Genomic DNA, 15,600 nt, shown 5'->3' with positions numbered 1-15,600 from the left:
AGGTGCCTTTGCTGGAGCTTTTAGTGCAAGTGTGAAATGACGCCTTCTTTACTGCAGAGTTTCCATTTCCTCTGATTCATCCTGAAGAAGCAATAGGTTCATAAAGCCAAACAAAAACAGAAGACAATGTTGTTGGTTCATTTTCCAGTGCTGGGGATTGAGCCCTGGGCTTCATAGGAGCAGAGTCACGCACTTCACCACTGGAACCGCATCCCCAGCAAAACATCTGACAATGACCAGTAAATAGTACTGCATTTACTTTTCATGACTGTGCTTATGAAGGATGAAATCTGAGCGAATATTCTTTATGATATGGGGTGTGGGATAGAACCTGGGAGAAGGTTAGGAAGGCTGGAAACCAGGAGCTCTATTCAAGAGAAGCCCGGCGAGCTACCCAGTGAAAGAGAAATCCATTCTTTGGACTTCTTTCCTGAGGCTAAGTATGTTCTCCTCCCCACTAGAGGCTCCTATAGAGCAGCCTTGTGAATGCCTGGGTGGAAGATATGGGTCTTCATAGACTCAGCAGGCTGTTGACACGCATGCCTACCTCTCTCTTCAGCTGCCCAGGTTCCTGGTCAGCACCACGAAGGTTCAGGACATGCACTTCCTGCGGCAGTGCTGTGGTGCCTCTGCTGGCACAGCCCGACAGGACGGTGAAGCTCTCCATCAAGGCCTGCACCGGGTGGGAGGTGTTGACAGGCACCAGCTCACAGCGGGGGCTGGACTCGAGACCTGCAGAAGGAATCACAAACACACATGCCTCAGAATTCTCTGTGTCTCCTAGATAATGTTCTGGGCCAGCCGGTCACTGCCAAGCCACCCTATTTCCAAAACTAAAGAGTATAAAAGCTAGCCCACGCCTCTAAACATTCTTTTTTTGCGGTGGGGGTGAAAGTTTGTTTATTTGTTTATAGTTCTCAGAGCTTACTCCTCAATCTGTGCTCAGGGAACACTTATGGTGGCGGTTTAAGGGACTATATATGGTGCCAGGAATCAGGGATTGGGGATCAAACCAGAGCCAGCTGCATGCAAGGCAAGTGCCTTACCCACTGTACTAGCTCTCCAGCCCCTAGCCTATTCTAAAGTCCCCAAGCTTTTTAATTCTTTTTAGATGGTGTATTCCATTATTAAAATCCCCTCCTAGAGTCATGAATGTATTCCTCTGGATAAAGAAAATCTCCATTTGTGTTCAGTTCTTCATCTCTTAGACGAATGGAATAAATTTCTAGTATACTCAAATATTATGCATAAACATTAAAGGTAAAGGTAAAGGCCCTCCCGTTGATCGTCGATTTGCTCGAGCGGGCCCAGTAACGTCTCCATTGGAGACTTTGTTGTTACTGTGTCTGGCTGGAGCGATAGCATAAACATTAAATACCTAAAATTATACCCCCCCAATAACAATATAAAACACTGCCCCTACCCTTCTACCCTTTAAGTACTTCTCCTGCATTTGGGGGTGGGGTGGTAGCAGGGGCATCCCCAGCTGTACTTAGAGCTTACTCCTGGCTCTGTGCTCAGGGAGTAATCCTAGCAGGCTCAGGGGACCATATGGGATGCTGGGGACTGAACCCAGGTCAGCCGTGCAAGGCAAGCAGCTTGTCCACTGTACTATCTCTCTAACCATAGAAGCCAGAAGAACTACTTCCCCTGTTTACAAGGAAACAAAACCAATCGAAGAACAACATGGAGCAAGGCAATTTGGACCAGAGCGATACAGTTCAAAAGGGAGAATAGAACCGCGGTCATACTTGGTTCCTATTTCTTCATTTTCCTCAGTCAACTGAGAGTTAAATCCTAAATTCACCCTTTTCCCCCCACATCTCTACTTCTAGAACTTTCCTTAGCTCTATCCTAAGATAAGATAGTAGGCTCCCTAGAAGGGCTTCAGGGCTCAAGCTGCCCAGTCATATAATGATGATCCAACTAAAGAGTTATTCCAAAAACAATGCCTTCCCCTCCCACCTCTGCAGGTGCTGGTCTAATAAATAAAGTCCTGGTCCCTTAATCTTGTACACAGGGCCTGGTACGATCCAGCCCTGTCCAACCTCTCCAGCCTCACCCTTCCCCACTCCAGCAACACCAACTGCTCAACAGAATGCAAACCCATCCTCAAACTCTGCAGCTTTACGTCTTTACTGAAGTGAGACTCCTTTGCCCAAATTCCTCTTTCCACTCCACCCCTACAACCAACATCTGCAACTGCAGGAGGTGCTCTTTCTGTCTTCCCATTAGGTCGCTGACCTTTTCCATGGTTTCCTCTTCCACCCTAACTACTGGTGAATCCATCTGTCTTGCCATTCCAGCCTGATCTTCGTGATGGTCATGGGTGGCTCATCTTTGCATCCTCACATCCAATACTAATGCTGGATAGATAGGCGATACTCCAAATATCCTTGTTAAATAAATAAGTGAGCTTTCCTATTGTCCCCTCTCTGGTTAATTAGGAAACCATTCCCAGGCCTAGGATTTGGCTTCGAGAGAGTAGTATGGGGAACACTGCTAAAATGTTGCGCCCTCTCCAATTTAATGAGCCCTCTCCAATTTAAATGTATCAGCCCTCTCCAATTTAATGTCTGCCCCCACCCTCACTTGGGCTAGATTGACAAGAGGCCATCCAGAGAGGAGGAAGAAACAATGAAGTTGAAACCTCACACTTCATGTGCTCAGTGTGGACTTTTGCTAGCCTGGGAGACTTGGCCTTGAGCAAAAGTACTCAACCACAGTTTTCCAAACAGCATCTGATAAAAGGTCTGATTACACTGCAATTAGTTCCTCCTGCTTTCTCCATTATAAAGACAATTTCCTAGGGAGAGCTCTGATCTTCAGAGCTGGTTGCTATACCACAAACAGACATCCTGCAGGGTGTGCCAGGGCTATGTCAGAGCTCACACAGTTATCTCAGCGGATAACGGATAACGGCAATCCTCTGGTTTGCAAGGAAACATGCACCTTCTGAAAGAATCGTGGCTATCCTTCACACTGTGTAAAGCCCAGCTGGTTTCTGAGGGGAAAAAAAGGTGGTGAAAGAAGATGCCACAGCAGCCAAAGCAGGCGGGCTGGATACAGGACTCCCAGAGATCCCTGCACAGAGCACCAGCGAGGCAGGAGCTCACTTTGTGCTCCTCAGACACCACCTGCACCTTTCACAGCTCAGCCCTCACAAATCACCACCTCTGAGGATGCCTTGCAACTAGCCTCCCCCACTGGGAAACTCTTTTTGAACTGGTTTCAGATCCTCCTGCCACGAAGCAGCCATATCACCAATTAAGCACTCACGAAAAGATTGTTCCATTCTATTTTTTTTTTTTTATGTGCCTGCGAAGCTCCATTGAAGTTGCAGTTTCACCTCAAACACATCTATGAAACAAACGGCTTGCAACCCGCATATCTTGTCCTCTGCCTTGGCGTGCCACCCTCGTATATCAGCATTTACCTTGAATGACTTTTGAGCTCGTCTCCACACTGATGGGATGTGAGGCCAAAAGCACTAGAAACAATTCAAAGGACAGGGTCTTACCCAAAGAAAGGGAGGACCAGTACTGATAACAAATCTCCCTCACCTTAAAGCCACTGTTCTTTGTTCTGCCAGAGTCACAGGCAGGCAGGTACATGCCCATGTATGGGCTGCAATGCCAGCCATGGGTCAAAGAAGTCAATTCAAGGGCAAGGAGAATATCAATACACAGATCCAGGAGCAGTGCCTGGCACCAAACCCAAGCCAACCCCCTCCACTCTCTCATTCCATCCTCCACGGCCCCCCCACCCCCATAGAGACACACACACACACACACACACACACACACACGCACACACACACCACAATGCAAGAGTTCTACTCCTGAGTCACACTCCAGGCCCCAAGGAAATTTCCTCTTTAGAGTCAAATTCTGAACACAGAACAGCTCATCCCTCACCAGGGAGGCCACTGAATGGCTCTGGTTTCTGATATTCCTTTTTACTCTTTTCCCCTCTGAGTTTAAAAAAATGAGAAAAGATAGAACATATGATTAGGTTATTCTCTGACAAAAAGTATATATATATATATATGTATAATATATATAATATGTGTATATAATTATTCCCAAAGTGTTATAATATATACTTAAGTGTTCACCATGAGTTAGTTGGGTTGTGAATGGTGCTATACATCCTTCCAACACCACCATAAAGAGATAATATTATTTTATTTCAAAGAAGACTCTTTGAGCATACAAAAACACTTTACTCACCACTCATGTTCTATATCCTTCCTAACTTATTCTTCAGATAGTCTAAGAAAACATCTCTCCCAACTACATTAGGTGTAGATCTTTGATACTCTCAGAGTACTATTTCTCTTCATGGAATGTCATGTGGTTATACTTACATAATATTTCTGCAATTATCTGTTTAACATCTGTACATCCCCAAACAACATAAACACCACATTCTGCTTATCATTGAACCCAATCATTCTGGTTCCTGTTGACTTTATCCCCTATCCCAGCCTCATGCTGCATGTGGGAGGCACTCTTGTGCTAATGAGGAGAGGATGGTGGGTATGGACAGACTGAGAATGTCAGGTTCAAAGGATCTCAGACCAATAGGAGCCCACATCCTGAAGGTCTTTCTCTCAAACTTCATCTCACAGCTTCAACTTTCTATTAAAGTGGGAAAAGAAATCATCAGATGAAGGAGGTCACTTGTGTTTCTGTTTTTTGGTGTGGGGGCCATAATAGTGGTATTCAGGGGCTACCACTCCTGGGTCTATGCTTGGGAGCCTCTTGGGGGACCATATAATCTGGGGTATCAAACACAGGTCTCCCACACTTGCAAAACATGATCACTGACTCTCTTTAGCAAGCTTCCCAGATCAGGAATTAAAAATGACATTTTTGGGGCCGAAGTGATAGCACAGCGGGTAGGGCATTTGCCTTGCACACAGCCGACCCAGGTTCGATTCCCAACATCTCATATAGGTCCCCTGAGAACCGCCAGGAGAAATTCCTGAGTGCAAAGCCAGGAGTAACCCCTCAGCATCGCCAGGTATGAGCCAAAAAGCAAAAATATATATAAATAGAGCGATAGCACAGCGGTAGGGCGTTCGCCTTACAAGCGGCCAACATGGATGACCCGAGTTCGATTCCTCCGCCCCTCTCGGAGAGCCCGGCAAGCTACCGAGAGTATTCGATATGCCAGACACAGTAACAACAAAGTCTCCAATGGAGACGTTACTGGGCCCGCTCGAGCAAATCGACGATCAACGGGAGGGCCTTTACCTTTACCTTTACCTTAAGATGTTAATTATCAAATCTCACTTAAGGATTCCCACCCTTAAATGCCATACTAGGTCAGAAAGAAATTATTTTTTTGGTCCTCTCTCCCTAATGACTTTACTAAGACCCCTTTTTCCACACGACACCATCCCACACCATCCCATCAGCATGTGTGCATGCATGCTGACACACCCACATCAATAAGCACCTGCCTCACCCTGCCACTTTCCAGCACTCTTCCTCAGCCATAACCTGCAGACCCTGCTCTCCTGTCCATCCTCTCTGCGCCTACACAAAACCAGATCCCACACTCTACCTAGAAAAGTTCACACCTGGGAGCAGCAATGGGCACCACAGATGCCACCACACACACCTGAGGTGATAAGGCAGATGTGTTTCTTGACGCCAGTGCAGCACCTCTTAACCACAAAGTCAGGGAAAGCAGAGGAATGTCTGCAGGAGCATGTGTGACTCATTGGCTCATCTCTGCGGTGACCTGCACGCTCTAGAGCACCTGCGTGCTTCAGCAAGGCAGAGTATCTCCTGCCACTGGAAACCCACAGCCCTTCCTCCTCCACAGCCAAGTAGCAAGTGAGCAACATGCTCCACTCAGCACAGCAAAAATGTGGCCACAGAGGGATCAACCAGGATGGTAAGGCAATGCTGGAAGAAAAGAAACACACACTCTGGTACCACATTCTATAATTCAAAGGCAGTTGACTGATACTTTATCTGAAGTCCCACAAGGTGTGTAGAACTGAGAGTATTGTTCCAACTATAAACTGCTGCAAGCCACAAAGCTGGGTGCAAAGTTCAGTAAAGTGCCCCTAGCAATAATGCACAGGTCACCTGGACAGACATTCCTCACTATTGTCTCCCAGACTTTCTTGCTGGTTCCTGGTATCTAGTGCATGCCTTGTTCAAGATTCTTTGGGTGATTTCCAAAGGAGCATAAGATTCCCTTGGACCCAAAGTGTGAGTTGAGGTTCTCCTCCTCTATTGACTGCTAAAATGATCTGATCTCCTCAAAATCTTGCTTTGTGTGTGTTTTTAACCTGACCTCTCCTCTTCCCTCCTAATCTCAAGTCAAACTCTAACCTGGTGATACTCCCCTCAGCCGGTAGCATGAACAGTCTCTACTCAAAAGGTACCACTTTAGAGTGAGAGCAGGGGACTGGGTGTGGTGCTAAGGGCCTACTCCTGGCAGTGCTCAGAGCACAATATGCAGTGCTGGGGATCAAATATGAGTCAGCCACATGCCAGGCAAACACCTTAACCTCTCTACTACCTTTCTGCTTCTCTCCCCCAAATAATACTTCTGTTGACGAAAAACATTTGCTGACTTGAAAACAGAATGAAGTAAAGTAAACCCAGAGGGGCTGGAGTGACAGTACAGTGGGCAGGGCGTTTGCCTTGCACATGGCCAACCCAGGTTCAATTCCCAGCATCCCAGATGGTCCCCAAGCACCGCAGGAGTAATTCATGAGCACAGAGTCAGGAGTAACCTCTGTACTTCACCAGGTGTGACATAAAGAGCAATAAATAAATAAAGTAAACCCAGGAATGAGAACCTCACCCAGCACCTTTTTCCTTCCTGACAAAGTGGGACCCTTCTCAGCTAGGACACCTGAGGCCATCACTCCCCTGAGGCTCCACTGCCTTGGATAAACCAGGGTTTCATTCTCATGTGATTGCAGCCTACACCTTCTGCTGGTACTTACTGTCTCTAAGCCTCTGGACACTGGATAAAGGCAGAGTAAAACCTGGGTGATAGTGGTTTTGTAGTAACCTACCGAAAGTCACCCAACCCCAGGATGAGGCAGGAAGAGATTGGAACATCTTAGACACTGGCCAAAGACCTTGCAGATTTTGCAGTCCTATACTCAGGATCTGATGAACAGATTTATTGGCTAAACAGAAACGCTAAAGTCCAATTAATCAAATAAGATAGAATGAACTGCTCCATGGACACTTATAACCTTTCAGTTGTCTTAAAAGAGTCAAAAACCTAGTGAGAAAGCAGAAACTCATTTTTCATTTTACCAAATGTCTTCCTTCTCTCTTTCACAAATGCTGCCTTTTCTGTACTCTTGGGAAATGTTCCTAAGATCTGGCTATAACATCAACGTCTAAATTCCCAGTTCCACTTAAAGCCAAAAATGCAAATGGACTCCCCTTTCATTATGTCCTTTAGCTGCAACACAGCATTCCAAGCTCAGTTACAGAACCCCCACATCCACGCTGGCTGCTTGCCAGCCCAAAGACTTGACAGAAGGCAGACAAAAGCGTTTGGGAACAGATGAAATCGCTGCACACACTTAAAGTATAATTTGTCCCCAAAGAAATTAACGTCACACCTCATGTAACACGCAGTGAAATATTTGTGGGGGGAGTTATTGTTTGGGGGAAGGGTACAGTAAATAATTTTCACATTTAACAAATGTGATCCTTAAGCATTCTAAACACCAATCCATACCAGGTTGACACAAACATCTGGTACCTATTCCACATAATTTTCACCACACTGTTTCCCCATATCACCCAGGGTACTAATGAGGAACGTGTGTTCAACTGTAATAAAAGCGGTAAAGATGCAGAGGGAATCAGGGGGTAACATTATAGCCTGGGACCAAGACATTGCAGCAAGAAGATTGGATTCCACCCCCACCATTGGCTGAGAAGGGTTTCTGTTATTGGCCCACAGGGAATTCTGCAATGCTGTCAGCTGCTGAGAGGGACAGACTCCCACAGACTGTGGGGCTCAGGGGCGCAGAGCTCCTCTCCCCAGAGCTGAAAAGCCCTTCTACCTCAAGGGCAGGCAGGAATATGTAAGAAAGGGCATGGAGCTAATTTCTCAGCCAAAAGAGGGGTGTGTTGGATTTAAGTTGTATGAGAGAGAATGTGACAAACACCAGGATATGATGCAAAAACAAAGCTAAAACAAACAGAAAACAAAAAACACCTGGAAGGTGCTGAGCTGAAGAGCGCCAGTATACACAACATATGTTCCTGTTTATGCCAGCTCAAGCTCCAACTTGATGGGGCTGCAGCCCTAGGGGATGAAGGACCTCCAACATCATAAATATCCAAGAAGGCCCTCTACCACAGTCCCTACCAGCGTTTGACAACAACAAAACTTGGTTGAAGTCTGAAGTTTATCTCCCTAGTAGGAAAAAGATAGGCAGATCTGAGACAAAACAACAATAAACTATAATACGGATAGGAGGGTGGGGGTGGGGAAGAGTGAAGGGACACATTTTTCTACAGTACAATGCCTTAGGCGTATCTTTTTCCTTTGTATTTCAGTTGGGGTTCAGAGCCACACTACTCCCAGTCTGGTGCTCATAACTCCCCGTACTGCTCAGGAGACCATGCAGTGGGGGAGTTCAAACCCAGGTTCTCCACATGCAAAGGCTGCACTCTAGCCCTGTGAGCCACTGCCTGTTAAGTATATCTTACATGAATGTCTAACCCAAATCTTCCACTTAATAAACCAACCCTCTTCCAAGTCAACTGACAACCCATTGGACCCAGACTCACTGCACATTTGTATATTGTTGTGTTGAAACCATGGTGTAACCAAGTTAAAGAATTTCCTGTATTCTAATTATGCTTCTAGATATTCAAAAGAAAACTCAGGCAGAGCTTAAGAATCTAAATTTTTCGTCTGTGGGGAAGTGCCAGTTATATAGGGCATTCAGTCTCCCATCTAAGCAAGATACTACAATATAACAAAAAAAATCAACAGAAGGATCCATCTCTGTGAGAAACTGGTTTCATTTTGTGTTTTTCATGACCTAAAGAGAAAAGGAAGCAGAGAGAGTATGTTCCAGAAGTGCCTATGGTCACAGTAAAAGTCCCAGCATTAGGGTGATATGGAAGGAGATAGGAGCTATACTTTAATATCCAGATCTGTCATTTGCCTGTTGGTTAGCTACTAAGGTACGATTTTTTGTTTCTTTGGGATTTTTTTTTCTTTTTCCTTTTTTCTTTTCTTTTTTTTTTTTTTTTTTTGCTTTTTGGGTCACACCCAGCAATGCTCAGGGGTTACTCCTGCCTCTGCACTCAGGAATTACTCCTGGCGGTGCTTGGGGGACCATATGGGATGCTGTGAATCGGACCCAGGTGGCCGCATGCAAGGCAAATGCTATCCCGCTATGCTATCGCTCCAGTCCCAGATTTCTTTGGTTTTTGTTCTGGAGACACACCCAGAAATGTTCATGGCTTATTCCTGGCTCTCTGCTCAGGGGTCACTCCTGACAGTGCTCTGGGGACCATATAGGGTGAAAGGGGTTGAACCAGGGTCACCCATATGCAAGGTAAGTGCCTTAACACCTGTACTATCTCTCCAGCCTGAGCCTGTTTTCTAAGTTTCCTGTTATCACTCCCAATCTCACATTCAGATTAAGCTTTAGATCAAATAAGATAATATCCATGCAAATGCTTTACATATTTTTATAACTCAAACAGATGCAAAACCCACTCAAAGGAAGAGAGATAAATGACTGAAAACATTTTATCCATTAGGAAAATGTTTTATTTGTGAGCTTTTAAAATAACAAACAAGAATATGATCTTATACCACTCCCTAGTCATAGCCTCCAAAAAGTTTATTTCTAACAATTACACTAGGAAGATTAAATGGTCATGGTCACGGTCCTCCCATTATTCATCGATTTGCTCGAGCGGACCCAGTAACATCTCCATCGTGAGACTTGTTGTTACTGTGTTTGGCATATGGAATACGTCACTGGTAGCTTGCCAGGCTTTGCTGTGCGGGCAAGATACTCTCGGTAGCTTGCCGGGCTCTCCAGAGGGGCGGAGGAATCAAACTCGGGTCGGCCATGTTAGCTCCATGCAAGGCAAACGCCCTACCCGCTGTGCTATTGCTCCAGCCCAGGAAGATTAAAAATAAAATTAAGTAGTATCCAAGTAAAAGTTCTGAACACATTCTGGAAGTGTGAGTTCAGAAGTAAAAAGAAACCATATTTCAGCCTGTGAGGGATTCCAGCAACCTTGTGCTATATTGTCAACTTTCTTGTTTACTTTCAATCTATAAGATAGTGTGCCACTCCTGTTTGATTTGACAAAATGCAAAGGAACCTGGTAATGAAGGGGACACTTGCTATTATTGACATCTATGGGAAGATTATATGTTATTACAAGTCTTTCTTTGCAGAGCTGACTACAAGTTATAGGATCATTGCTTGAATGGTTCAATATACATTGTGATTACAGAGAAAAGCTAGATTTAAACAAGGAAAATGTACAAACTTGTTGTTCAGCCATGACAAGTATTACTAATCACAACCATGTGTACAAGCTGGGTTGTGAACTGAAATACATTTATTTTACAGATTCTGTATATTATCAGGGCACTCTACAATTGGTGGTCAAAGGAATGAAGGAGAGGCTCATTGCCAAATTCCCAAACATCAATGTGCACATCACAGTTCACTGAGGTCATAACAATGGAAAATCTAAAGCATGTTTCTTGCTCTTGAAACCAGCTCACTCACTACCCAGGTGCTTAGGAGAGAGAAACTGCGAGTGTGTGGACTGGAGAGAAATCTATGAACAACCATTATGCTCCAGCTCCTTTCCCAGGGATGCTCCAGGGCTCACAAGACTCTCTGGAGCTGTTCTTTGCAGAGCTACATCCAGGCCCAACCAGGCAGCACCCCCAGAGAGGACTATCATGTATATCATGTAGATGGGGAATAGACAGGAATTGTGCCTGGCTAAGTTGCCCATGCCCATGTCTTTGTACCTGACTGACCTCAGAGAACTCCTGGACCTAGTACACCTATTATAATGTCTCTTTAGAGCCAATATCAGATTGTGATTATGAGGCTATTGTTTCCTTGGATATATGTTTGTGTCTTCTACGTAGCTGGAGCCCTGAGAGCACAAACCGTGTTTCTTTTGCTTATCTTCCAGCCAGCCCGGTGCTTGGCACAGAGCCTGGCATGTGGCAGCAGGTGTTCAAAAACACTAGCTGAGTGACAAATTCCTCAGTCAAAAACCCAGTTCTCTAAGGACCACAAAGTCAGTCTTGAAGGTTTCTAGTTCAGCCCAGCCACACTTTATTTTTGCAAACTGGGGTAGTTTCCCAACTCCATGTCAAGAATTCTTCAGCTATACAACAGGGATCTATTATAATGCTAATCCCCTGTAAATTTGTTCTTAGGATTAACTAATTCTTATTATATGACCATGATAATTTTATGGTATTACTGAAATAATTATATTACTATCTCTCCAACTGTGAGATGAGTCTTTAAAAAATACAAGTTAACCTATCTCAACCTCCTTTTTTGCATTAGGAATCAGAACACTGGAACTTTAAAAAGCCTTAGTTTGGGATAAAATTTTTAAAAAACATAGTAAAGATAACAAATTGTAAAAGTCAAAGTCATCAGATCTAAATATCTTGTCTATTGAACTGAGTTTACATGGAGCAGGGTATTGGGGGGTTGTGGGAGGGACTCTTGGGACACCAGTGAAGGGAAATGGGCTTTTGGGCGTGGGTCTGGTATTGGAATTATGAATGTATAAAAAGTGTGATTAACAATATTCTAAATCCAGGTACCTTAATAAAAAGTTTAAAAGGAAACTGGAGTGATAGTATAGTGAGTAGGACATTTGCCTTGCATACAGCCAAACTGGTTCTATCCCCGACACCCCATACGCTCCCCTAAGCTTTCCAGGAGTGATCCCTTAGCCCAGAGCCAGGAGTAGGTCCTAAGAATATCCAGGTATGGCTCCAAAACAAAACAAAAATACAATTTAAAAAATACACGGGACTGGAGAGATAGCACAGTGGGTAGGGCGTTTGCCTTGCACACAGCCGACCTGGGTTCGATTTCCAGCATCCCATATGGTCCCCTGAGCACCGCCAGGAGTAACTCCTGAGTGCAGAGCCAGGAGTAACCCCTGTGCATCGCCAGGTGTGACCCAAAAAGCAAAAAAAAAAAAAGAAAAGAAAAAATACACGCCCACTTTAGTTTAGGTGAAGGGAGAGCTCAACAGACTGAAAGCAGGCTTTGCATGCAGGAGACCCAGGTCTTTAATTCCTGATACTACATGGTCCCCTGAGCCACGGTCACCAAGAGTGACCCCCAAATGCCAAGATGGGAGCTGAGCACCACCGAGGTGTCCAAAAACAAATCAACATCAATTCAAAATGGTGAATGGGGAAACCATATAGTTTCAGATATCAAAACCCTAGGTTTTCATTAGTTTTAAACCCTGTCAGCCAGAGGATGTAAGAATGTTAGAAACTTCTAGACATGATTGGTGAGAAGAAGAAGAGGAGGAGGAGGAGGAGGAGGAGGAGGAGGGAGGAGAAGGAGGAGGAAGAGGAGGAGGAGGAGGAGGAGGAGGAGGAGGAGGAGGAGAAGGAGGAGGAGGAGATTCAGAAATCCACTTCACCTGCCAGTCTACTTAAAAGTGACTAATGCAAAAAAGAAACCCTTATCAAAGAACTGAGCTAAAGGAAACGACTTACTTCATCTGAGCTGCAAATCAAGCTGAGTTTCCTTCAGCCAAGACAACAGAGAAAATGTGATGTTTAGACAGATCTCATAACAAGGAAACAAATCAGCTCTTTGAATAATTTTGTTCTGGGGCCACACAGTACTGAACGGGAGCCACTCCTGAGTTAGTGCTTGAAAGTCACTCCAAGTCATTCTGGGTGTGTGTATGGTGAGGGGGGCGGTTTGGGGGTAATGGTAAATGAGGAAACCATATAGTTTCAGATATCAAACCTACGGTTCTTGCGTGCAAAGCATGTGCTCCTGCCCACTGAGCTATCTCTTTGGCCCCTTAAGAACAACATTTTTTAAATATGTGAACTTCAGAGACTTTTAACAATGCAAGTATTGATGGCTTCAACACCCTCTGCAGAAAGCACTGGCAAATGACTTTTACCCTCATCACAAATGGTTTATAGTGAGCGATTCCCTCCAGTGCACACCAAAACTCCTTAGAAGATTTTTGAGCCAACATGTTTTTATTTTGTTTTGTTTTTTGAGTTCAGCTAATAGAACTTGGAAGTCTTGCACATCACCAATATGTTTTTTAAACCAATCATTTGGCATTGATTTAGGTTTTAAAACTGAAAACAAAGTGGTACTGCTTTTCGAAAGGCATTTGGAAGAGTTTATGAACTTTACTTTTTTAAAACATGCTATGCAATAAATCACAAGTTTTGAAATTTTTGGTGCTAGGTCAATAAGAGCTTCTGAAAGGATAAAATCTAAACAGAGGTCTTCATTTAATACAAGGCAAGATAGAAAAGAAGTGGGCATGGTTGAATCTAAATGTATTTACACAAAAGATAAATACAAGGTAAATGAATGTGCTACTGCCTGATTATCTCCGCCCGCACCCTCTCCCCCAATTTAAAAACAGGAATAAATGATATACCTGTTCAAAGAACAGCTACTGCGCGTGCTCAGGGCCAAGTTTCTCACACAGTAATGTACTGTGAAACACATCTGCATCTGACAAGGCCGCCTTTCAAAACAGATGTGTCATATGATGTTTCAAAGCTCAATTTTTTTTTTAAGTTTGTCACATTCCATCAAAGCAATGTCTGTTTTTCTGAAATCAGTGTGTGCTATTTGAGAGAAAACTTTACTTCAGTGTTTTTCCACTCTGGATCAACTAGTTCCTCTCTTTTCCTCCCTAGTGAGACTTCGGAAACCACGGAGCCTCGGGGAATTCACCTTTTCTCACATTCAGACAAGCTCAAATCCTTTCAAAGGGTCAATCTGAAAATACAACCCTTTGCATGCCAATTCCAAAAACAAAAAAGGACTTTGTTTGAAGATGGGGGTGGGGGGTAGAATGTACCCAAAGTATACGGATCCGTTATTTAAAGTAATCATTAATTCCTTCTCTCAGTATTTCATATCATACTTCCGTTTTCCCACTTCAATTCATCCTGCCCCAAAGAACCATCTGACCCACATACAAATGAATATCCCACTTGTTTAGCACCGGCTGATGATGAGATATTACACATCAGCAAATCTTTCCAACAGCAAAGGCTTTACTCCTCTCAAAAAATAAGAGTGACTTACTGTGTACATTGTAAATCCACAACATACACAATCACTTCTTGGTTATCATAAATCATTTGAACATTCTCAGTATCATTTACTACATAATTTTCCAGGTCAGGGTCATCATGATGAATACTGATTGGAGTTCATTAAACTAGGTACAGGATTTCAGGTTTTGCTTTTCCCTCCCCATCAAATGGTTCCATTTTTTCAAAATTATCTTTTCTAGTTCTGCCTATACTTTCTACACTCCTGGAAGTTTCCAATCTAACTACAGGCCTATGTCTCTGCCTCCAGTCCAGCGCATGCTGTGTTTACAACTCCACTCTAAATCCACAAGCTCTTAGATGAGAGGGAGAAGATGGCTCCCGCCCCATTCTGCAACCTGCAGTAGCTATCAGGCTGCCCCATCCTGCAAACTGCAGTAGCTATCCAGGCTTGTGAAGACAGCAATCTTGCAAGGCACTGAATGCTTTGGCTTCCTTCCTTGCTGGAGAACCTGATGCAAAAACCGCATAACAGATTATACATATAATAGATTAATGATGATATTAGCAACACTATCCTCACTTGTTGAATTTGAATGGCAAGTCATTAAAGAAAATGAAGCTTACAGACTAATTCCACCAAGAATTTCAGTACCAAAACAGTACTGAAAGTCCTCCTTGCCCTAACTGCACTTGAGGTTTCAAGCTTTTCAAGAATTCCTTTCAGGAGGGATTAAGTAAACGTCTGACTAAATCTGATAAAGTTCTCCTGGAATCCCTCTCTATATCCCCAAGGATATTTAACCTGCATATTTCAGATGAACGACCATTTTAGCACCTGCTGCACTTTCTGCAGCTGGAGTTCCTCAGTGGAGGATCCATCCACTGCCCCTCCCCCAGCTTCACTCTCACCTCAGTTTGGGCAGGCACCATCCGTGGAGGATACTTCCTGTGGCCGCTGTTCCAGGTCGGTACAAATGATCAGCCACACACTGCAATGTGCCATGAAGACTGTAGGCTACCCGGTGCCATTGCAAGAAGAGTGCCACAATAGGGGCACCCTCGATGGCCCTCGCTGTTATCATCTCAAGTTTCTTGTGTTCATATTTTTCTTTTTCTTTTGCAGTACTGAGGGGCTACCCAGCCCTGTGAATCAAACTCCGGGGCTCACCCACAGCAAGACAGGTGTTCTAGTACTTGGCCATACCCCCTGCACCTCATTGGATGCTTCCTAGAATCAGGACAGGATAGGGACCCATATAGTTCTCCCAAGGTTGATGAGCA

General features: G+C 44.3%; 1 protein-coding gene across 1 annotated transcript in view; it reads right to left on the bottom strand.

The window, feature by feature from the left end:
- Nucleotides 1–15,600, bottom strand: part of TGFBR3 (transforming growth factor beta receptor 3) — a 214,341-nt gene that overhangs the window by 139,306 nt on the left and 59,435 nt on the right. The window contains exon 3 of the mRNA XM_056123379.1: nt 548–732. Within this exon, the coding sequence (XP_055979354.1) occupies nt 548–732 (185 nt within the window). The remainder of the gene's footprint in view (nt 1–547; nt 733–15,600) is intronic.

Source organism: Sorex fumeus, unplaced genomic scaffold, assembly GCF_029834395.1.
Source record: "Sorex fumeus unplaced genomic scaffold, SorFum_2.1 ptg000047l, whole genome shotgun sequence".
Classification (NCBI taxonomy): Eukaryota; Metazoa; Chordata; class Mammalia; order Eulipotyphla; family Soricidae; genus Sorex; species Sorex fumeus.
The sequence above is the reverse complement of the archived record's forward strand: the minus strand, read 5'-3'. Positions and strand labels throughout refer to the sequence as shown.